Raw genomic sequence first — 22,871 nt, forward strand, 5'->3', positions numbered from 1 at the left:
AGAGTTGGAAGTAAGATTTTTAGAAGTGCAAGGCGGCCACGCTGACCGAGATTGGAGCCGTAAACGTGTTTGCTTGCATTCGTTTCCTGCTTTGTGTTTGTGTATGTATTTAAACCAAGGAGCAGATAAGCCACTTTAAATGACAATAAGTGCAGCTTTCTGCGTTTTATCACAAGGAGCTGAGAAGAGTTGATCCACACAGCTTTGTCACGCCTGCTGCTGACAGGGCCTGCGTCCCCCAGATCTGCCTGGTCTTGGCCCTGCCCGTCAGCATGGTGCAACTCTAGTTGTGTTTGCGTGTTTGTCTTGTAGCCGCCTTCCTCCTCTTCCTCCTATTCTTCTCCCTCTTCCTTCTCCTCCTTGTTGTTGTTGTTCTGAGACAGAGTCTCGCTCTGTTGCCCAGGCTGGACTGCCGTGGTGTCAGCCCAGCTCACTGCAACCTCTAACTCCTGGGCTCAGGTGATCCTCCTGCCTCAGCCTCCCGAGTAGCTGGGACTACAGGCTCGTGTCACCAAGCCTGGCTAATTTTTCTGTTTTTAGTAGAGACGGGCCTCACTCTTGCTCAGGCTGGTCGAGAACTCCCGAGCTCAAGTGACTCCCACCTCGGCCTCCCAGAGTGCTGGGATCACAGGCGTGAGCCACACCTGTCCCCAGCTGCCCCCTCTGCTTTGTCCCAGAAGCAGCACAGATGGGGACGAGCACAGGTTGCTCAGAAAGTCCTGGGTTCAGACATTGACTCCGCCTCTTACGCTGACTGTGGCAGTGACCGTGCTTCCAGCTTTCACTGAGTCTCCTTTGCCCGTCTCTGAGACGCAGGTGGAGACGCCTGTGGAACTGCTACGACAGTTAAACACAGCAGGGCAGGTAAAGCACTAGAACGAGGCCTATGTGCAGTGAGTGTTAAATAAATGACGTTTTCCCTTGTACATGATCAATGCCTCAAAATTCAGACCAATTAGCTAGAGTTTTGCAGAGTCTGTTACGACAGCCTAGAAGCAGACGAAACCCAAAGTGATTTTGTCCAGCGTCACGGGTTGAGTCCTTACTCTAGGATGAGCCTCCGAGGACCCCGGGCCTTAGTTAGTTCCCTCCTCAGCGCACCGCGAGCCATGTGCAGGGCACGGGAGTCCTGCCTGCGACTGGGACGGACGTGGTCTCTGCCTTCCTGGAGCTTTAGCTGACGAGGGAAGCCGCCTTCTCTGCAGCACGGATGGCACAGTGCGCGTGGGGCTGAGATGGTCCCCCGAGGAGGATGGCTGTCATTTCCCCACTGCGATGTCACTGACAGCAGAACAATCCGAGGGGCCGTGAGCAAGAGGGACCCCACCAGGGAGATGTGCGTGTTTCCAGTCGGGGCTACGTGGAAGGACTGGAAAGAAGCCACTTACAAGTGTCTCCTGAGGATAAAAAAAGCCATAAAAGGGCCGTCCCAGGCCCGGGAAATTTAACCCCTTGATCCGGTGCAGCTGTTGCTGTCAGAATGTGTCACAGGTGAGACCAGAAGATTCCAGAGGATGACAAGGCGTGTGGTGCAGGGGAGGAGATTTCTAGCAGCCCCTTCACCAGAGCCAGGACAGCCAGAGGTGGGGAGGCTGGGCAGCAGCTCGGGCTGGGCAGCCGGGTCTCAGCGGCTGAGCGGGAGGCGCTGGGGCGGCAGGTGGTTCTGTGCAACCCTCGGAGAAGGAGACACCAGTCACCCTGGTCTGTAGCTGCGGAGAGGACGTCCCCGGGGCAGAGACGTGGCAGGAGACCAGATGACCCCCACGTGTCGCGGCCAGTGCGACGGGACCAGAGAGGAACTGGAGAGACAGCAGCAGACATAGCACAGCACACTCGTCCACGGCGCCAAACACGCAGGTGCCATCCTGGGCCCAGGGCAGGGCGGAACCCTTGGTGGCGGCTCCTGGTGCCCACGGCGCCCACGGCAGCCCCAGCGCCCACGGCTCCCACGGCGCCCACGGCAGCCCCAGCCAGGGCATGGGGGCACCACTGCCGAGTCCTACTTGCTCGTGCCAAGGGAGACATCTAATAGACTTGCGTGCGCATCTAAAATGGTTTTGATTCTTTTTTTGCCAATTCACTTACTTTCTCAAGTCCTAAAGGTTTTTTGGAACTGGAAATTTCAGGTCTAACAGAACTAGAAATACCTCAAACCAGTTACAGCCAACTAATCGTTCTAGGGCGGTGGTTCCCAATTGGTGGTCCCTTTGCCCCCTGACCAGGTCACTGTGCCCTTACTCTGTAGTTTCTGCTCCACTGCAAGGCTCTAGTTTTCACACCTGCACCCACGAGCCGAAGGTCCCTTTCCAGGGTTATTCCCAGGACAAGAAATCCTCTGGTGTCTGCACTTTCTCCACCTGTGAGTCTGAAACCCAAAGCCTTTGAGGCCCTAGAGATTCTGTACATGTCCCGCCCAGTGACAATTCCAGGGGAATAATGAAGGCATTATTGCCACATCCCGGAGGGGCGTGAGAAACACCCTCAGGGACACAGGCTGGTTGACACGGAGATGCACCAGCCGGGACAGTGGTCAGCACACAGCCCTGCCGCGTCCCACCCTGCCCGAGACACCTCCCTGGGCGGCTCTCACCTGGCCACTGGGTGAGATGAGCTCAGTTCTCTCTCACAGTCCTGGAGGCTGGGAGTCCAAGGCAAAGGTGCCGGCAGGTGGGTGTCTGGTGGGGTTTGCTTTCCTGGTGCACAGGCGGCGTCTTCACGCGGTGGGGAGGGTGAGGGAGCTCTCTGGGGCCTCTGGGGCCTCTTCCGTAAACGCACAATCCCACTGTGCAGGCTCCAGCCCCGTGACCTGATCACCTGTCAGACAGAGGCCGTCACATCGGGGGTAAGGGTTTCAGCGTATGGGTTTGGGGTGACATGTCAGCCCATGACAGGCACTGAGTGGCCCCACTTACAAATGAGCAGGCCTGAGAAAAGCCGTAAGAGACTTTGCCCTCCCATCCCCCAAAAACCAGTAGAATTGAGGCTGAGAGACGAGACGTCAGAGGGGGGATATTCACAGTTGAGTGCTAGGCAGGGCTACACCCCCAGGAGGGCTTGATGTCACTTCTTTTGCTCCCATCAGGGTGGGGGACGAGGGGACGACGCCCCTGTGGACGTCACACCTGGGCAGCGTAGAGGGCACAGGTGTCAGATCCTCCCCACCCTGCCATCGGCCTGGTGGCTTCCTCGTGCACCTGCAGGGCCCCCACGGACCGCGGCCACGTTGGACACTCCCTCCCCTTTGAAACCAGCAGAAGAAAAGTTGTCGGTTCCAGCCCTGAAGGGTGAGACTCAATCAACCCAATGAACCAAGAAATCAACTCATTTCACTCATTTTTAGTTAGTTTTCTTAAAACCCACTTAATAGCTATTGCTGGACTCTGACTGAAAAGCAATCTAAGAGCTTCCTATGTCTTTAGCCAAAATTGCCAGAACTTTCTGGAAATTATTTATGAAAAATTGACTATATCAGCTATGCATATGCTTTCCTATGTTTCTGAAAATTCCAGAGTAATATTAATATTAATAAAAATTATTAAAAATGATTGCTTACTTCCGCACACTAGTTTATAATTTACCCAAATTTTCACAAACGTTCTTATCTCATCCTCACAACTCTTCTAGAGAATGGGAAAAAAATCAGCCTCTTTTAAAAATCTAGGTGCTCACAGGGTTTAAGTGACTTCTCCAAGATCATGAAGCTGAGAGTGACAGAGCGCAGCTCACCGCGCGGTGGCCAGAGGGACTGTGGTGATGACGGCCTCTAGCCTCCCCAGGGTCTGTTTGTGCGAAGTGTTTATTTTTGACTCTTGCAGCCACATGCAGACTTGTCCACCCAGCACGGTAATCGGGAACGAGGAACTGAAATGATGAGTCTCTTAGCTGCCTGCACGCTGACTCGAGTACCTGTTAACTGGCGGAAGCTATGAATGAATGAGACGTTGTCAAGGTGGGCTTGAGTCGGATGTGAGAAGTGTCACCCTCGCACGGGTACCCTCAGCATTAAACAAGAAGTTGCGTGGCCTCTCAGCCTGCCACTGCCTTTCAGCAGCTGTGTCCTGGCCGCCGAGCCAGCCAGCATCCAGCGTGGCACTTCTCTTGTGGCACAGAGAGGACAGGGAGAGGCTGTTTGCTGAGCAGCTGCTACATGCACGGGCCACAGGGCACCTTGCGATGTGCTTCACACGCGTGTTCAATAGTCTTTACAGCAACTGCCGCCAAAGCCTCCCAAATTACAGAAGCTGAACCTCGGAGGGGAAGGAGACGACGAACGGTCACCGTCACCAGTTCCTCCTCCGTCAGCTCACCTCGAACACTGCCGCCTGGCACACCTGTCCCAGGCAGAGTCCTGTTCTCCAGACCACTCACGTCACCACGCCAGGCTCGTCACCGAGCGTCTCCCCATCTCTGTGGCGTTAGGCTGATCCCAGTCCGGCATACCGGTGCTGGTGCTGACTTCCCGCAAAGCTCTTGATTCCACCCCCACACTTCTCGCGCTGCTCCTGCCGCTGGCCGCCCCTTCCCTGCCCATCTCCGCTTGACCAAAGCGTCCTCCTCCTTCCAGGCCCAGCCCAGAGACCGCCGCACCCAGGGAGCCTCCTTCACCTGTCCCGGAAGGATGTGTCTGTCCCACAGACTCCTTCCCCCACGAGGCTTGGGCCCGGGGCTCCTTCCTGGGTGAGACCCCCTAATTCTGCCAGGCGAACTCAGACACTCCTTCCTCTGGGCGGCCACACACGTCCCCACGTCACCTGCCCAGACGCGAGTGAAGGCAATGGCAGCAGGAGAGAGTCTGCCAAGGGGGAGCCCTTAGCTGGCGCTGTCTTTTTCCCCAGGTCCCAAACCCCAATTTTCAGTGTCTGTCCAGGCAAGCCATTCACCTAAAACGCCCTTTGGATAATATTTTAAAGTCAGAACTTCACGAAGAAGACAAAATGTGCACGTGCTACAAAAACCAGGCATATTTAGCACAGATACTAGAACTGCGGAACATGGCTGCGGAACACGGCCTGTTGGCGTGTGAGCTGTGGCGCCCGCTGCTGTCCCAGTGGTTTGCAAATGAAGCTCCCGGCCTGGAGGTAGCCCAGAGCCAGCTGGGCCAGGGAGTCCCTGCGAGTGTCCTGCAGCCCTGCGGGTTCCGCTCCCACCCACCTCCCGGCACTGGTGCTGCTGATTCCCGCCCCAGAGCCCGGCACTCAAGCCTTGGTCCATATTCAAGCTTCGCACCAAAGTCAGACGGACTCCTGGGTCTGTCTGTGTAAAGCACGAGAACAGCTGCAGGAGCTGCAGGCGATTCTCTGCAACCCGCAGCAATTCGCAGCCGTGTTCCTCTGTTTCAGTAGCCTGCGGACCGACGGGAGGGATCTCACAGCCCTCGCTAGGAAGAGTCCTTTCTTGTTTACGGTCAGCACCAAAACGGATCCCCCGGCTGCTCAGCCCGCGGCGGCGTAGACACTGTCACCCACTCCTAGAGTGGTCGGGACGCTAATCCGTCCACGTCCCGTGATCTCTGTTGCTGCAGTGATTCCGGCGCTCACTGCGTGTTTACGTCCACCTGCTCACGTGTCTCTTTCCCCTGCAGACTGCACGCTCTTGAGAACGCCAGGAAGGACTCTGCACCTTCCTGTTCTCAGCGCCGGCACAGAGCCTGGGACAGGGCAGATGCTCACAGTGGCTGAGTGAGTGACGAGGACTATTTCTGTCTAACAGACTCCATCAGACGTCACCTTTGATCTCACTTCCCGGCTTGGCGCCTGCCCAGGTAAATCCCACGATACAACTCAGATGCCTGCGGGGACCAGGCAGGTGACCCAGATGAATGAGGACAGCAGAGTGTGCTGGGATGCAGAGAACAGACCACCTGCTCATCGAAAGTGAATGTCCTCGCTCCCGATGACCATTGGCACGTGAGAGGACAGGGCCACTGTGGCTACACCATCAGACTGTTCAGGAGGATCTAGAAATGCGATTCTCACGTGAAGTTTCCCTGCACAAGTCAAGAAGCAAAGCTCTGCAGCTCTGGTCTGCTCTGTGCTTCTGGTAGACATGGTGGCTGGTGAATAGCTGAGGGCTGAGCCCCTGGGGAAGTCCCACCCTGGTGCCAAGGGGGCCTGGCCCTGGGACCTCTAACATCCCATCCCCCGCTGCCCGATCCCCACAGAGCCAGCCCTGGCGGCAGAAGCAGCGGCTTCGAGGGTCTCACATCCCCTTTCTCGCTCCCAAGGTGCAGAAATGGTTTCAAATCATGGCTCCGTAGGTTCCAAGGCCTGGGCTCCTATTCCTTTTAGATCAGCTATGGCTGCACAGACAGGCTGTGTTCAAAGCTGGGTCCCTGAGTTACTTGTGGGCCGCATGAGGACGTTCGTCTTCTTTACCAACCTGTGGAGCCCCCCATGCAGTGAACGGGCTCTCGCTCAGTGACCAGCAGCCTGGCTTGGGCACCAGGCGGGGGCAGAGGGCAGAGGGTGTGGACTCACTGCTGGCAAGTAGGTGCCCTGAGATACAAAATATCTCTCATACTAAAGCACAGAGCAGACCTCTTAATCTCCGGAGCATTCCCAAGGAATCGGATTCCACTGATGTGTATCAGAACTTTAAATTGTTTTGTCAATGTGCATTAAATTGCAATTATCTGCATTAAATTCATTAGCCATTGTGTGACCTAATTATCCTGTGTTTGCAGAGATTTCGGAATTCATGGTGCTTCCCTTCCCAAACAGCATCATTTTGTACAAGCCATGCCTGTCTCCACACTGTCGCCAAAGCCTCGAGGTGGCGGTGTCCTGAGGCCCATACAATGGCCTGGGAAGCTCAGGGACTCACGAGCCTGGACAGGGTGGGACAAGGAAGGGAAGGAAGCCTGTGGCCTCAGAGACATCCGGGGGTGGGGAGGGGCTGCGTCCTCCTGCTCTTGCCCACAGACTTGACCCCAGTGTCAGGCTGCCATCCCCGGACTTCTGCCGCATTTAAGCCTGGCTCTGGCTCCAGTGGCCCCCTGCGCTCTGAGGAACGTGGGCCCAGCCCCCGTCTGTGTTCAGTAGTTACCTGAGGGAAGGGTGGGGCCTGTCAGAGCTTCCAGTCCCCACTGCTCCTTCCCCACAGCCACTGCGCTTTGCCTGGGACAGGAACAACAGCTCACAGTCACAGAATACGGGACCTCCAGGACCTCGGAGAGCACCTGCTCCAACCCCTTCCCTTCCACATGGGGAGACTGAGGCCCCGAGGATCTGAGTTCTCACCCAGCCAGGCAGAGGGAGCGCGGTCTCAAGTCCAGGCCCGAGGACTCCGGGTTTGCTGTGTGCTCTCCACCTTCTGGGAGCAACACTTGGAAACCCAACTCCGGGCAATTCGGGAGGACCTGCCCCCAGGGAGACCGGGCTTATCCCCAGGGTAACGTGGGTGGGAGAGGGTGGCTTCTGACAGTCCTTCATTCCTTGTCCTTTCAGACACCCACGTGTGCCCGCTCCGTGCCAGGCTGTGTGTCCCCAAGGACGAGGAAAGCAGAACCTGAGCTCCCATGGGGTTTACAGGTCTGTGGGGGAGACGGCACTGAAAATAATTACACAAATCAGCGCACAACTATCTACACGTGAAAGGAAGGACAGGAGGAAGGCAGGAGGAGAGAGCACGCAGGTGTTTGGGCATCAGAGCAGATGGCGGGGATCGGGAGCAACCCCTGCACGGTGACCGCAGGTGTGAAGACGGCCCGGCTGTCCCCTTGGGGGGAGCAGGAGGAAGACTGCACAAGGAGGCACAAAGGGGACGCCCGCTTTCCTGGACACTCGGAGTGAGCGGCTCGCGGGCATCCGCCGACGGATGCGTAGAACAGTGTGACCCTGAAATGACGCTTCGCGCGTTGCAAAGAAGCAAAAACAGATTCCACTTAAAGGGTCCAGAATCCGAGTAGATTCCGGCTCGTTAGGCGGCAGGGACACAGCAGGAGACTCAAGGGGACTGGAGTTGGAGAGGCCTGGTTGGCATCCCAGCTCCGTCGGTGACAGGCTGTTGACCAGGGCAAGCCACATCCCCTCTCTGAGACTCAGTTTCCTCGTTCTGCACGGTTCTTGGCACAGAGTAATCGCTTGTGTGAGTTTCCCAGGGTTGCTATGACAAAATACCAATGACTGCAGGGCTTAAACATCAGAAATTTACCTCCTCACAGGCCCAGGGGCTGGAAGGCCAAGACCGGTGACAGCAGGCCAATGTCCAGTGAGGGGTCTCTTCTCACTTGCAACAGCCACTGCCTTGCTGTGCCCTCCCCTGGCCTGTCCGCACGCCTGCTCTCTGCCGTCCCCTGGCCTGTCCCACACGCCTGCTCTCTGCCGTCCCCTGGCCTGTCCCACACGCCTGCTCTCTGCCCTCCCCTGGCCTGTCCCGCACGCCTGCTCTCTGCCCTCCCCTGGCCTGTCCCGCACGCCTGCTCTCTGCCCTCCCCTGGCCTGTCCCGCACGCCTGCTCTCTGCCGTCCCCTGGCCTGTCCCGCACGCCTGCTCTCTGCCCTCCCCTGGCCTGTCCCGCACGCCTGCTCTCTGCCCTCCCCTGGCCTGTCCCACACGCCTGCTCTCTGCCGTCCCCTGGCCTGTCCCGCAGGCCTGCTCTCTGCCATCCCCTGGCCTGTCCCGCACGCCTGCTCTCTGCCCTCCCCTGGCCTGTCCCGCACGCCTGCTCTCTGCCCTCCCCTGGCCTGTCCCGCACGCCTGCTCTCTGCCCTCCCCTGGCCTGTCCCGCACGCCTGCTCTCTGCCCTCCCCTGGCCTGTCCGGCACGCCTGCTCTCTGCCCTCCCCTGGCCTGTCCGGCACGCCTGCTCTCTGCCCTCCCCTGGCCTGTCCGGCACGCCTGCTCTCTGCCCTCCCCTGGCCTGTCCCGCACGCCTGCTCTCTGCCCTCCCCTGGCCTGTCCGGCACGCCTGCTCTCTGCCCTCCCCTGGCCTGTCCCGCACGCCTGCTCTCTGCCCTCCCCTGGCCTGTCCCGCAGGCCTGCTCTCTGCCCTCCCCTGGCCTGTCCGGCACGCCTGCTCTCTGCCCTCTGCACGCCTGCTCTCTGCCGTCCCCGTCTGCCTGCAGGGACCCAGGCGCACTGGACGAGACGCACCTATGACCTCATTGAGCCCTCATGCTCTTCAAGGTCCTGTCTCGGAACGCAGTCACCCGGGGCTCAGGGTCCAGCCTGTGGGTTCTGGGGAGACGGGACGCAGCCCACAACAGTGCTCGGTGAAAGTGCAGCCACTTCTTTCTTTGCTTTTCCTCCCAGGTGTAAATGCAGCGACACTGTCGCGATCCCTTAAGAATCGGGGCGTTACTGAGAGAGCTACGAATACCCAGTTGTTTCTTTGTGAGGACCATGGTGTTTCACTCCAGGACCACCAACCTCAAGTGGCATTCCTCACACTGGCCCTCTGCGGTAAATACTCTCAAAATGAGGGAGGAAAAGGGAAATTTGGAAACGGAAAAATACCTGGGGGCGGCGGGAACTACGTGCCCACCTGCTCATTTAAAAAAGTCATGAATGACAGAAAAATGTCAAGAACAAGACAATAACAGAACAGAGAAAACAGAATTAACTGCCAAGAACTGATTTTATTCACTAGAGCAAAGTTGTGGCTCAGAAACCAGCTACAAACACTCAGAGCTAATAAAGGGAGAGAAAGGCACAGGGCGTCAAACCCAGATTTCACCAACAACGGACGGGAGGAGAAAGAAGGAAAAAGGAAAAGAAGGGAAACCTGTACTGTCTTCCAGCAGTTATGAGAGAGTTAAATATTCTATTTGTTTAGAAAGTTTAAAAATCAGGATTCTAGCTTTAAGAATGCTCGTAGGATGGCTCATAAATTAATCATAAATGTTTTTATTTTAAAATTAAAGAGTTAACTTTTAAAATACTTCAAGACAGAATATGAAGTATAATATAATCATTTATCAAAAATACATCAAAAATCAAGAGAAGACAGAAGACATAAAATTAGATGGCAGATGACAAACAGCAGGATGATGATAAAAATGGAATGAAGGTGCCTGTCTCAAGCTATTTTTATAGATTATATTTTTTAAAAGCGAGTGTTAAGTTGCCCGTAAGATATGCTTCTGCAAAAGAAAGATACTAAAAGGTTAAAAATAAATTCTTGGGCTCAAAGATGCCAGTCAAATTCAAACCAAAGAACAATAGGATTAATTCTGGACATCATAGAGTTTAAAAATAAAAATTTTATACAAGACTTGAAAGTGAAGAAACTGTAAAAATACATGAGAAATGAAACAAAACATGCTTGGATAGAAGAACATAACTGACCATTACCTGTCTATTATAGAACCAAGTATGCAGAAATTAAATGAGGACATAGAAAAAGCAGATGACACAATAAAAATAGCAGAAGAAATAGAATAATATGAGAAAAAATGGAAAAGAGACAAATAATGGGGAAAAAAAGGGAGGGACTAGAATGCAGGTTCCGAGCCTGGAATCTCAGGCCAGACGAGCCTGGGTGCACCCCTATTTCAACACACACGGCTCAGCCCCTCCGGAACATTTAGCTACTTTCTCTGAGCCCCATTTCCTCATGTTTCTCATCTGCAAAGTAGGGATAATAACAGTATTGTCTTCATAGGGTTGTTGTATAATTAAATTAAATTAAATTAAATTAAATTAAATGCCTGTTAAAGCTCAAAGTGTAGTGTCTGGTGAGTAACCAATAAAGGCTCAATAAATCTTAAGAGGCAGAAGTGGTAGCTGCTGTTGTTGTAAAAGTAGCAATAGCAGAATTACTATAAACTAGAGCTTTTAAAGGAAAACGAACAAAACAGACCAGTTCCTAGTCATCTTTTAACAGTCTCTGAAACACAAAACAACTAGAATGGGAATCTAGTGAGTAAAAGTTTAAAGTACGTGGCAGCAATACGTACAGTTGTAGGATAAGAAATTTACAAATTTTAACCATAGATGTTCTTTACACATGTGTGTGTGTGTGTGTGTGTGCATGTACACATGCATGTTTGTGTGGGTCTGTGCGTGAGGATTACATAACACACACTTACCCCTCAAACAGACAGGATTAAAAGCAAAGAGGAAGCATGGATACATCATTACAATTTCCCAACGATCTTTATGAATTTGTCAATAAACCTGTCCAAATATTTACCATACTCATAATCACCATCCAATACCATCAATTCTTAAGCATTAAAGAAAAAATTTAATTCATCCTATTAATTTCAAATTTCTACACTTGATGAAAAGATCATAAGGTCCCCAAATAAATTTCATATTGATTAAAATCTAAATTAGAAAAAGAAAATTTGAAATCAAGTAAAAGGAAATATCAGATAGTATTTTTATATGCTGAGGTGGGGGATTATTTCTTAAAAGACAAAAGCACAAATTGTAACAGAAAACATATTTTTTAAATTTGACTACAACAAAATTAAAGTCTTTGGTATAATAACAAGCACAATAAAGTCCAATAAAAAGACTAGAAAATTTGTGATACCCATAAAAGAGAAACAATTAATTTTCAAAATATCTAACAAACTTTTGCAAATCAATAGAAAACGATTGAATTAAGAAAAAGAGCAAAGATGATGACCAGGTGATTCTGAGATGAGAAAAACCAGTGGTTTCTAAATATGTGAAAAGATATATTCAAGTTCACTAGTGACTAAGAAAAGCCATATTATACTATGAGATACCGTTTCACACTCATCAGATTGGCAAGCAATTTCTAGATGGTCAAGATTGGTCTTGCTGAAGCTACAGGGAAGTGGGTGCTCTCAGCCCCTGCTGGTGGGTACATAAATGTGGACAGTAACTTTCAGAGCAAATTGACTTCACACGAGACAATTGAAAACACTTCCCCTGTGACCCAGCTATTCAATTCCACTCTACACTTGGAGACTCTTTGAACATAATCCATAAAGAGACCTACTCATTACAGAATTGTCTGAAACCACAAAGAGAATTGAAAAGCATTTAACTATCAATAAAGGAATATACATAAATAAAAGGTGGTAATCGAGGTTAAATTGCCGAGTGTTTCATATAGCATATTAATTTCAATGGTGATTTTGAAAACACAAAAGAACACTACAAATCATTCATGGATTCATATGTATGTTTGTAAAAACATAAAAGATGGACTGGAAGATACTTACCAAATTCATGAAAACGATTTCCTCTGGACGGCTGAGAGGAGAATGCGATTGAGAATGAAATAACGGGAACTTGTCTTTTCTTCAACTGTGGTGAAACACACAGGACTCAAACTTCACCATCTGAACCGTTTCCAGGTGCACAGTCAGTGGCATTAGGGACGGTCACACTGTTGTACAGCCATCACCACCGTCCACCTCCAGGACTCTTCATCTTGCAAAACTGAGACTCTGCGTGTTAAACACTGCACCGGGATGCACGTCCTCTCTCTTCTGTCGACTGGGGCCATTACTGACCTTCCTTGTGCCCTGCGGCCCCACCTGTACAGGGGAAAATGGTTCAGCGTGAGGATTGTACGAGGTGACAGACGTATAAAGTGCAGAGAACAGGTCTGGCACGTGTACCACATAGTAGGCACCAGCGTAAGTGTGTATGTTGTTGCTGTTACGACAAAAATACCACCTTCCGCTCAGTGTCCGCAAGGCTGTGCTCAGAGGTGAAACTACAAATGTTCCCTCCCAGCTCAGGCACAGAGACTGCGTCTGCCATGTGGCACTGTCATTTCCCAGAGTCCTGAAGCAACACGAGAAAGAACAGACAGTCAGCAGCGACAGAGATTCATTAGAAAGAGACAAAGTCCCCTGCACACCGATACGGTGACTGCATACCTACAGACACAGAAGGTGTTAACTGAAAACCTCCAGAATTAATTTTTGAAGTGTAATAAGTTAACCAGACACAGATATATAAAATAAAACAGTAACCCCTTGTACATTGGCAATAACCACCTAAAATACAGACAAAAAAAAAATCCCATCTAAATTAAAGCTAAACACATACATTATTATAATAAACTTATCAATATTTTAGGAGTTACTTTATAAACAAAACATCAAACTTTTGGGTAAATTAAAAGAAAATTTGAGTAAAGCATAATTCATCCCTGGATGATTCTGTCCAGGTTATATTATAAATATGTTGGTTTACATAAATATATTTATAGATTGAATTGAATGTTAAAAATTATTTTTCTGGATGTTCTCTGGAAACTGAAAAAAATCCCTAATAGTCAAAAAAAGGAACAACTAGGATAGACTGCAAGGTCAAGAAGTAGTGGGTTCCTCCGCCGTCTTGGTTCTAACCAGTTGGAACTTGTGCTGTCCCCGTCTTGTTTTGGTCAGGGTGGTTTGAAACTTCCTGACTCAGTTAAGCGATGCCTGGCGGTGACTTGTCTCATGAGGACGTGGCCCTGTCAGGTGGCCAGGTCTCCCCACCTGCCGTTTCTCGGCCAGGGCTCCCTCTCAGCCCCAGCCTGGAGCTGCCAGCCCCTCGAGCCTTCCCTGCCCCTTGTAACTGCCTCTTACGTACGCTCCTCCTGGTACCCACTACACTGCCTTATGGCTATTATTTTACTATCTTAAATTTATATTAAGTTATTATTCACACTGTCTTATCATTATTATTTTTATATGTCTGTCTCCTGTCATAGATACTGAGATTTGAGCATAATAGGAACTCTGAAAATGTTTCGTGTGCTTAAATTCATTAAAATCAATTTGTATCTGAGTCAAGAAGGGCTTGGTGAGTGCTGACAGGGGACAAGAGGGGAGCAGAACAGGAGCAATAGCTAGTGACAGCTCACCTGAACCCAGCACGCACTACCTGCCAGGTGTTTAAGTGCTTTGCAGGTGTCCATTCGCTTAATCTTCACAGCAAGCCCACAAGAAAGGTGCTGTTCACACCCCGTTTTGCAGATGAGGGCGCGGAGGTGGGGAGGGCATGGAGCTCCTCTGACCTCTTTGGGTGGGGAGCAGCAGGAGTGGGGGATATGGGCTCAGGGGGCAGCAGCCTGGCCACCGGGCTGGCTGTCAACCACTGTGCGCCCAGCTGCTCCTTGTCACTGCAGATAGCTGCTGGCTGAGAATCTTAAAGTCTGAGAAGGAACCTGGCCCCCTCCCCATTCAGTATAAGAATACCCGTAAGTAAACTTTATGTACAGCTGTATATTTTCTGCTTCTTTAAATTCAAACATTATTAGTTGACAAGGCAACCTATGGTTTAAAGTATGAAATAATTTAAAAGAAAACCATGAAGTGTATGATTTCTATTGATTTGGGATTAATAATAAGACCGACAAGCACCTGACATGCATGATCTTATTTAAACCTTCCGACAACCCTATGAGACAGGTACTATTATTACGGTCTCCATTGAAAAGTGAGAAGAATGCAACTTTGTTGCACTAATAACAACAAGAACTGCCCAAGAGCTAAGGAGCCATGATACTTTTAAAAGAGATGCTGAGATGCTAAAGTTAAGGTTGTGCAAAGAAACATCAGGAAAAAAAACCAGGAAAAACAGGAGTTGCAATATCAGCATCAGAAAAGGAAAGTTCAGGGTAGAACACAGAGTCAGAAGAAAGAGTAATTTTTCATTGTGAAGTCCAATCCCTGAAGGCATGAATCTTTAACAAGTTTCATTGTTAACAAATAAGATTGCATCTAAACATATTTTTTAAAAAAGAAAGAAAGAATGGCAGTGAGAGAGATCAATACACTTTTTTCAAAGTTGCAAAGATGCGGAAGGTATACAATGAATAATAATATAAAGGGCCTAAATAGTAAAATTAGTAAGGTGGATCTAAAAAATTTACTTTCAAAACTTACACTTTATTTTTGATGCCTATAGATAGGGCCTGTACTGACTACAAAGAAAATTTTAATTAAAAACCTCTTCAAAGTAGAAACTACATGGACTCATTTTCCAAGCCTAATAAAATATTTATTTTTAAAATCCAATAATTTGAAAATTTGAAAAAGTAATATCCTAAATAATTCTAAGGCAAAAGAAAAGATCAAAACAGCAATTATAAAATGCTTACAAAAATGAAGATGAGAATGCTATATAGCAATACCCCAGCAGTAATCAAAAACAATGTTATTGCATTACATGTATTTATTACTAAATAAGAAAGAATAAATATAAATTAAGTTTTTAACTCCATATATCACAGAGAATAAAAAGAAGGAAAAGAGGAGAAAATAATAATGATACGAACAAAAATTAATAATTAGTAAAAAAATGTAGAATTGATACCTTCATTCAGAGGCTGCTTTTTTCATTAAACCCATAAACTATGCAAACTAATCAGGAAAAGCAAATGGCTATTCAAAATTGCAGCTAAGAATAGGTATCCAAGCTATAGATAAGGGAAAAATAAAGAGTAACATTTTCAACTCTATCCGAATGGATCTGAGAATCTGGATTAAAGACGCCTTCGGGTTGTAGCTCCAAGGACACCGAGCCTGCTCCTGCACCCCACGGACAGTCTCTGCCCCACGGCAGCCCCGTGCCCTGTCTGCAGAATCCTGGGACTCTCCAGACCATAATTTGAGGCCATTGGTTAAATGAAAACATCAATTATCAAAACTGATCCGAAAGGAAATAGAAACAATAAACATTAAGGTAAACACTGAGGAAACAAAGAACCAAAGTGTCCTTTCTCCCCTGGACCGGGTGCCAAGGGGGCAAAGACCCACCTCACTCATCTCAGCGGAACACGAGAGCAGGTGTTAGAAACCCCAGCTCTGAGACCCCATCTTTTCTCTGTCTTTACATGGTGAGACCCTGGACAAGTCACTTGAGCCCACAGCTTCAGTGAAGTGGGGATAACAACAGGGCCTTCCTCCCAGGCTCACCGCAAGGAACAAGGCAGCAATGTGGCTTTGGGGCCCAGCCCAGAGAAGGCTCACACAAATGTCAGCAATTATTCATCATAAAAGTAGCAAGCAGGTTTCAGGACTATGGAATAAAACAAGGAAATTTACCTCCAGGACATAAAAGAAGCCTGGAATAAAAGGAGAAAGATTCCATTTCCTGGGTGTTAAGATATAATCCTTAAAACATGGTGATTTCCCCAAGTTATATTTAATGCATTTTTAAAATCTAAAACATTTTTTGGAATTTTACAAAAGAATTCTAAGATGTGTATAAATAAAAATTAGTAAGTGCGAATGACCCCCCCTATAAAAAAATAAACAGGAAGAATTTACAATGCCAGATCTTGAGGTAGTTTAAAGCTTCAGTAAATAACACTATGCAAAACACGAATCAATTTAGCAACAGAAAAGAATAAAACTTCGGAAACAAATACATGTTTTTGTAGGTACATAATAATGAACTTCAAATCAGTAAGGAAAAGGTAAATTATTCATTCAACCAATGGTACTTGAACAATGAGTAGCTATTTGGGAGAAAAAAATAAATTAGATGCTGTTAATACTTTATATCAGCCATTAAAATAAATACCAGGTAATGGAAGCATTTAAACTTAAATTATTAAGTTATTTCTCAAAACTTAGAAAAGAATCCTGTATTCGTATAATATTTGTATAATCTAAGGTGGGGAAGAATTTTCTAAATGTGACTCAAGCATATACACCGTGAAGAAAACAACTGTTAGATTTTACCATATAACAACTTTAAATTTTCTGCATATCAGAACAACCATAATAAACGACTACTTGTAAAAAACGTAGTAGGAAAAAAACCCCTCATTTAAAATACAGAAAGAGAAAACCAAAAAGTGAACTTTATAGAAATACATAAGACTCATGGAAAGAAGACTTTAAAGCTTTGCTGAGAGACACACAAGACAACATCAACCAGTGAGAAGACTGAACATGGTCCCGAATTGGACAGTGCATTGTCGTGAAACCCTCACTTCTCTCTGAGAAAATTATTAACATAATGCTACTCTGAATTTCCAAAAATATAAGTATATTGCAATTGTTCAAAGTGATTCTAAGTTTCATTTGGAAAACTGAGCATGCAAATATAGCCAGAAAAAAATCTGGAATTATAGTAAGAAGAGATAAGCTCTGCCAGATATTAAAAGATATTACCAAGCTGTAGTACATAATAACATGTGGCACTTGACATATGAATCCACAGAAAAATCAGAGGAACTGAGTATAGTGTTCAGAAATCGACACAAATTCATTCAAACATTCAGCATATGATAAAAGTGGTATATAAAAGAGTGGAGAAAAAAAGGATTATTTATCAAACAGTTGGAACAACTGCTAGTCATCTGGAAGGAGAATAAAACTGCAGTAATAATTTACCACCTTACACCAAACAAATTCAAAGCAGATCAAAGATATATAAATATATAAAAAATAGAATCATTAAACACCAAAAAATAGTGTTATTGACATAATTGGTTAATGGTGTAATTTCTGAGAGAAGAAGATGACTTTCAACTATAACGCAAAACCCAAAATTCATCAAAAGAAAATATGGATCAATGTAATTACTTAGATATAAACAGTTTTATGGGGGATGGGCATATTCACACCTAACGGGTGCGGTGCACATCGTCTGGGAGACGGACATGCCTGACGCTCTGACTCGGGTGGGGCAAAGGTAACATATGCAACCTAAACATTTGTACCCCTGTAACATGCTGAAGTAAAAAAACATTCAGAAAAAGTTTTTTGAATGACAAAAAGACTATTAAGACTATTAAAAAAGACAGACAAGAAGCTATGAAGAAATACTTTCCATTTATATCAAAAATGGGATAATTCACTAACATATGTAAAGAGCTATACAAATCAATAAGAAGAATGCTTTAGTAGGAAAATGGGCAAAGTATGTGAAAATGTGTTTCACAAAGAAATGGCTTTTCTATACCTGAAAACATGTCTACCTCATTGACAGCAAGAACAATGTAATAGAGCTATGCTGAGATTTGCATCAGATCAATAAACATCAAAAGATTGGTAAGATCCTGCACGGGAAAAACTGTGGAGAAACAGGCACTCTTATGAGAGAGAAACTGGTGCCACCCTTATAGAGGTTAATTTGACCACATCCATCAAACTTTAGCTTAATTATTCCACATCTGGGTTGTTTATTCCACACATAAACTTATACATTATAAATATTTACATTGCATCAGTGTTGTGATAGAAAAGTATTAGAAATAATCTAAATGTCCATCGATATGCAACTGCATAGGTAAATTATGGTCCAACCACGGCATGGAAAAGCATGCTGTCATTACGAGTGATGAAGCAGCTCTCCGAGAATGGCTATGAAATGATCACTCTGTGTCTCTGGGCTGCATCATAGTAACTCTCATAATATTTCAAACATTTTCACAATTATTATACCCGTTATGGTGATTTGTAATCACTGATCTTTTTGAGGTAATGATTGTAATTGTTTTGGGGCTCCAAGAACCATGCCCGTGTAAGGCGGCAAACTTAGTCAATAAACGTTGCATGTTCTAACTGCAGCACTCACCGGCCCCAATGCCTGCTCTCTCTCCCCTCAGAACTTCCTACTCGCTGAGACACGACGCTATTAAAATTAGGCCAAGTAGTAACGCCACAGTGACCTCTAAGTGAGCAAGGGGAAGAAAGAGATGCCGGTCTCTCACCCTGAATCAAAACCTAGAAATGGTTGGGCATAGCGAGGGAGGCACAGCCAAAGCCGACAGGCCTTTCGTGCCGCTCAGCCAAGCTGCGAATGCAAAGGAAATTTCCTGAAGGAAATTAAAGGTGCTGCTCCGGGGAACACATGAATGATATGAAAGCAAAACAGCCTTTTTGCGATACGGGGAAAGTTCGAGTGGTCTGGGTGAGACCACACCGGTCACACCACCCTAAGCACAGCCTGACCCAGAGCAAGCCCTGACCCTCTCCAGTCCTGCGACGCCCGAGATGGTGAGGAAGCTGCAGAAGGAAGGTTGGAGCTGGCAGAGGGGGGTTCATGAGGCTTAAGGAGAGCCGTCCCCGTCACAGGGAGGTGTGAGGGGAAGCAGCAGGTGCTGATGCGGAAGCTGCTGGAAGTTATCCAGGGATCCAGCTCAGCTCACTGACGAAGGAGGCTGCACCCAACAACGGGTCTTCAGTGCAGATGAAACAGCCTTCTTTCTGTTGGCAGAAGACGCCATCTAGAACTTTCTCCGGCAGACAGAAGTCAATGCCTGGCTCCAACATGTCAAAGGCGGAGGTCAATTCAGCCCCTGTGACTCCATCGGGGCCAGAGTGACATTGTCCATTTGCTCTGTGGTCAAAACAAGTTACAGTCATGGTAACAGGATGGGAAAGTTCTAGATTCTACACTTTCCCTCATTATCAGTCTCCTAAAATTTTAACAGTACAATGGCTGAAACTGGTACGACTGGGTCTCTCACAGTTGGGTTTTGCATTTCCCTGATCACTGGTGGGATCGCGACTCTCCACACATCGGCTGTTAGGGTGTCTTCCGTGGATCCCACCCAGGGCTTTGCCGGCTTTTACGCTGCGTCCTTTATATTTCCCACATCGGTTTGTACAGGTTAATTCCTTTTACAGCCTGGATATTGATCTTCCGTCAGGTTAACGCACTGTAAACATTTTCCCAGTCTACGACTTGTGCTTCCACTCTGTTTCTTGTGCCTTTGTCTTATGAAGTTTCTATCTTTGATGTTATATTCATTAGTCTTTTCCTTTGTGGTCTATGCTTTTGTGCACTGAAGAAATCTTTCCCTACCCCGATGCAATAAAGATATTCTCCTTTATTTTCTTCTACAGGTTTTTGAATTTAGCTCTGCATTTTGCAGCCTAGTCCACCTGGATTTTGCAGCACGATGTGGGACTTGGTTTCCCTGTGTGGACGGATGGACAATTGTTCGAGCACCGTCGATTGAGCAGACCACCCTTCCCCTTCTGATCCGAACGGCAGCTCTGTCATCGTCTGAGTGGGCTCGGGACCTTGTCTTTGTGCATCCCTGGAGACAACAGCAAATTGTTTTAATTGTTGTATCTCTAGAAACACTTTTGGCATCTGATGGGACAAGACACTTCTTCCAAATCTTTTTAAAAATTCTTCTTGGCTATTCTGGACCTCTTAATCTATTTTCAAATCAGCTTCTTGGTTCAATGAAAAAGCCTGTTGGAGTTTTACCGAACTTCCAATAAATCTGTAAGTGAATTGAAAGACAACTGACATTTTAAAATATTGAGATTTCTCATTCATGCAAAAAGATATATCTAGTTGAGTCTTCCATGACATCTTTCCATAAAAAATTTTAATTTCCTTCATAAAAGTCTTGCATATATTTTGCATTAATTCCTATAAATAAATTATAAATATATAATTCTTATTGCTATTCAGCACAGATTTTTATATTACATTTTAATAGGTTATTCAGCATTATCAGATTTTCTGGATCTTCGGAAACGTTTGCACGGCCGTCTGCCACCTGGGGAATTATCTGCTCCCCGAGTCCTCTCTCACCACGCAGGCTCCTGGGCTCTGCACCAACCCCACCCAGCCCCTTCTGTGACTCAGGCCATCCAACCTGCCCACGGGACTTCACTCAAAACACAGGGCCAGACGTTGATTTTTCCGGAAAGTGTGACTGTGGAACCGTGGAAGACTTTCTGGCATCTGGTTCGGAGCGTTAACCGCTGGAACGGCACTGGACTTCCGGTGGTGTCCCAGCGTGACCGGGAGCCGGGCAGTGTCCCCAGCCTCCAGCAGATTTCGCGAGCTGCTGACATCCTCTAGCAAATACGCGTTTGCATAAATAACCAGAAAGGCTTCTATCTGCTCACAGCTAAGAACGCTAACAGAGGCACACAGCTCTCGGCTCTCGTTTGGCTGATATTTGTCTATGAAATTACGCTGACCTCCCTCTGCCCCATGTCACAGGAGTGCCACGTGCAAACAGCACGTGCTGCGTCTCATTCACTTCTGATCCATCTGAACATACGTCTGTCCTGACAGATAGATTTAACCCTCCACATTCGTCACGATTAATGAAACACTAGGAGTTATTTATACTTCCCTGTTTTTTTGGGACCATCTTACTGTACTTAGCATAATGTCCTCAAGGTTCCCCTATTTTGTAGCCTGGACCTCAGGGCCTCCCTGCACCATGGTTCCACCTCGTGTTGAATTTGCCAGAGACCTTCTTGCGATTGCTTTTCCAGTTCCTACAGCAGATCATTTCCAGAGGGATCTTCTCCCTCTTTATCTACCGGGTACTGTTCCCCACCTTCTACTTTGCAAGTTTTTTGGTAGAACCATTTCCCAGCCCTGTGCTTCTTCACTCTCTTTAGCCAGGCAAGGCAGTTCAGAGAGAGGGATTATCAGCAGGCAGGGTGGGCGGATCGCCCCTGCCCTGACTTTCTGTCTCCTTGTGGAACAACCAAATGCCCTTCTCTGGTGACAGCAGAAGGGAAACTGTCATCACAGACCCCAGTGTAGGCCTCAGATGCTGGATGAGCTCTACCTGCTGGAATTCTAGTGAAACATCTGTCCCGAGTTTGTTTCTCTAACGGTGAGGACTGTGAGTATTTGAAATTGCTGTTCCTGAGGGTTCAGGACTTTCAGGAATTGTACCTCCCGGGATGCCACGTGTCTCTTTTCTACTTACCTGGGAGCTGTTTTCTGGGGTTTGCTATCAATAAGGTAGAAATAGCAGTGGCCCGTGAGAGAACAACAGCCAGGCGATGTCATAGTTCAGGCCAACGGACAGGTAGCTTTCTGGGTGGCATGTCCCTGGTCCCTGAGCCAAGCATAAAGGAGGCAGCTGTGAACCATTTTCCATCAGTATTCAGGGGGCCTTGGAGCCCACCTCTCCTCCCACCTGTGGCCCAGAAAGAGAAGAAAGTTTCCAACTCCCCACATGTGACACGGAGGTAGCGTGGAAGGGGCCACGTGGGCAGGAAGGGAAGACGCCTTGGCTATTACCTGTGTGGGTCCAGCATCAGGAACGTTCTCCACCCCAACACCTGCCTGCGTGCAAGAACCTCACGCCACCCTCCACTGAAGTCACACCTCCTCTGTTCTTGCGTGACATGAGCGAAAACAGAACTGAGTCGTGAACACACAGGTGTATTCTCGCACACCTGAGTTTGCGGGATGAGGTTTAATGCTGCTCTGTGCCCCTGACCAGCCCGACTGCGGCGCCCAACAGAGGGGTCTCGTCTTCTGCTTTGTCCCTCCAGTGTTTCTCACAGCATGAAGTGCGTCTGGGTGCTCCGTGAGCCTGTGCCGAATTACAGTCTTATCTAAAAATACCGTCAAGTAGCTCGGCATACTGAGCTGACATTCTCAACAGCCCGCCCGATTTCCCCATCTGACTGGGAACTGCGCAAGGACAAACCCTGGGCTGTGTCTCTGTGTTCCCAGCGTTTAGCTCACGTCTGGAATGTAGGAGACGGACACTCGGAGATGTTTGCTGATCACAGTCCTGGACAAAGAAATGAATAAAATAACGTCCCAGTCTGAGGGAGGGAAAGACAGGGCTGCCAGAGAGCTGAGTCTGAAACCCGGTTTTGAAACTTACTATCTGCGTGATGTGGGTGAGTCACATAAGCTTGGCGTCCCCATCCGTAAAACGGAGATGACAGTTTCTGTTGCGCAGAAATGTTCTGAAGACGAAGTCAAAGGAGGCAGCATTGCTGAAAGGATTTGTAAGTCAAGGCGTGTAGGAGGCGTTTTCAAAATGTGAAAAACAAACAATCAGAAACGCTGCTCATTGACTACCTGCGAATATGCCATTTGAAATATTCATTTTTCCCGGACACAAAACAAGAATGAGTCCCTGTCTGTGGAATGGGATCTGCCTGGAATTTCTTACACGTGCGTAGAGTAAAACTGCAATCTTGGTTTAAAAATACACCAAAAAAAGCAAAATAAATTATTCAATGTTATCTCCTAATATTAA

General features: G+C 47.7%; 1 protein-coding gene across 7 annotated transcripts in view; it reads right to left on the reverse strand.

The window, feature by feature from the left end:
- The window catches only part of LOC123644747, a 30,266-nt gene extending 7,395 nt beyond the window's left edge, over positions 1-22,871 (reverse strand). For 3 of the 7 annotated variants that reach the window (XM_045561014.1, XM_045561009.1, XM_045561012.1), the window contains exons 1-4: positions 22,491-22,871; positions 21,576-22,394; positions 12,142-12,459; positions 2,591-2,814 (exon numbers count right to left, since the gene is read on the reverse strand). In XM_045561014.1, the coding sequence (XP_045416970.1) occupies positions 2,591-2,814; positions 12,142-12,150 (233 nt within the window). In that variant the 5' untranslated portion in view covers positions 12,151-12,459; positions 21,576-22,394; positions 22,491-22,871. Of the gene's footprint in view, positions 1-2,590; positions 2,815-3,726; positions 3,862-12,141; positions 12,679-21,575; positions 22,395-22,490 lie in introns of those variants that run through there. The other 4 variants (XM_045561008.1, XM_045561011.1, XM_045561013.1 and 1 more) reach the window with 4 other exon arrangements.

This window comes from Lemur catta, chromosome 9 (assembly GCF_020740605.2).
Source record: "Lemur catta isolate mLemCat1 chromosome 9, mLemCat1.pri, whole genome shotgun sequence".
Classification (NCBI taxonomy): Eukaryota; Metazoa; Chordata; class Mammalia; order Primates; family Lemuridae; genus Lemur; species Lemur catta.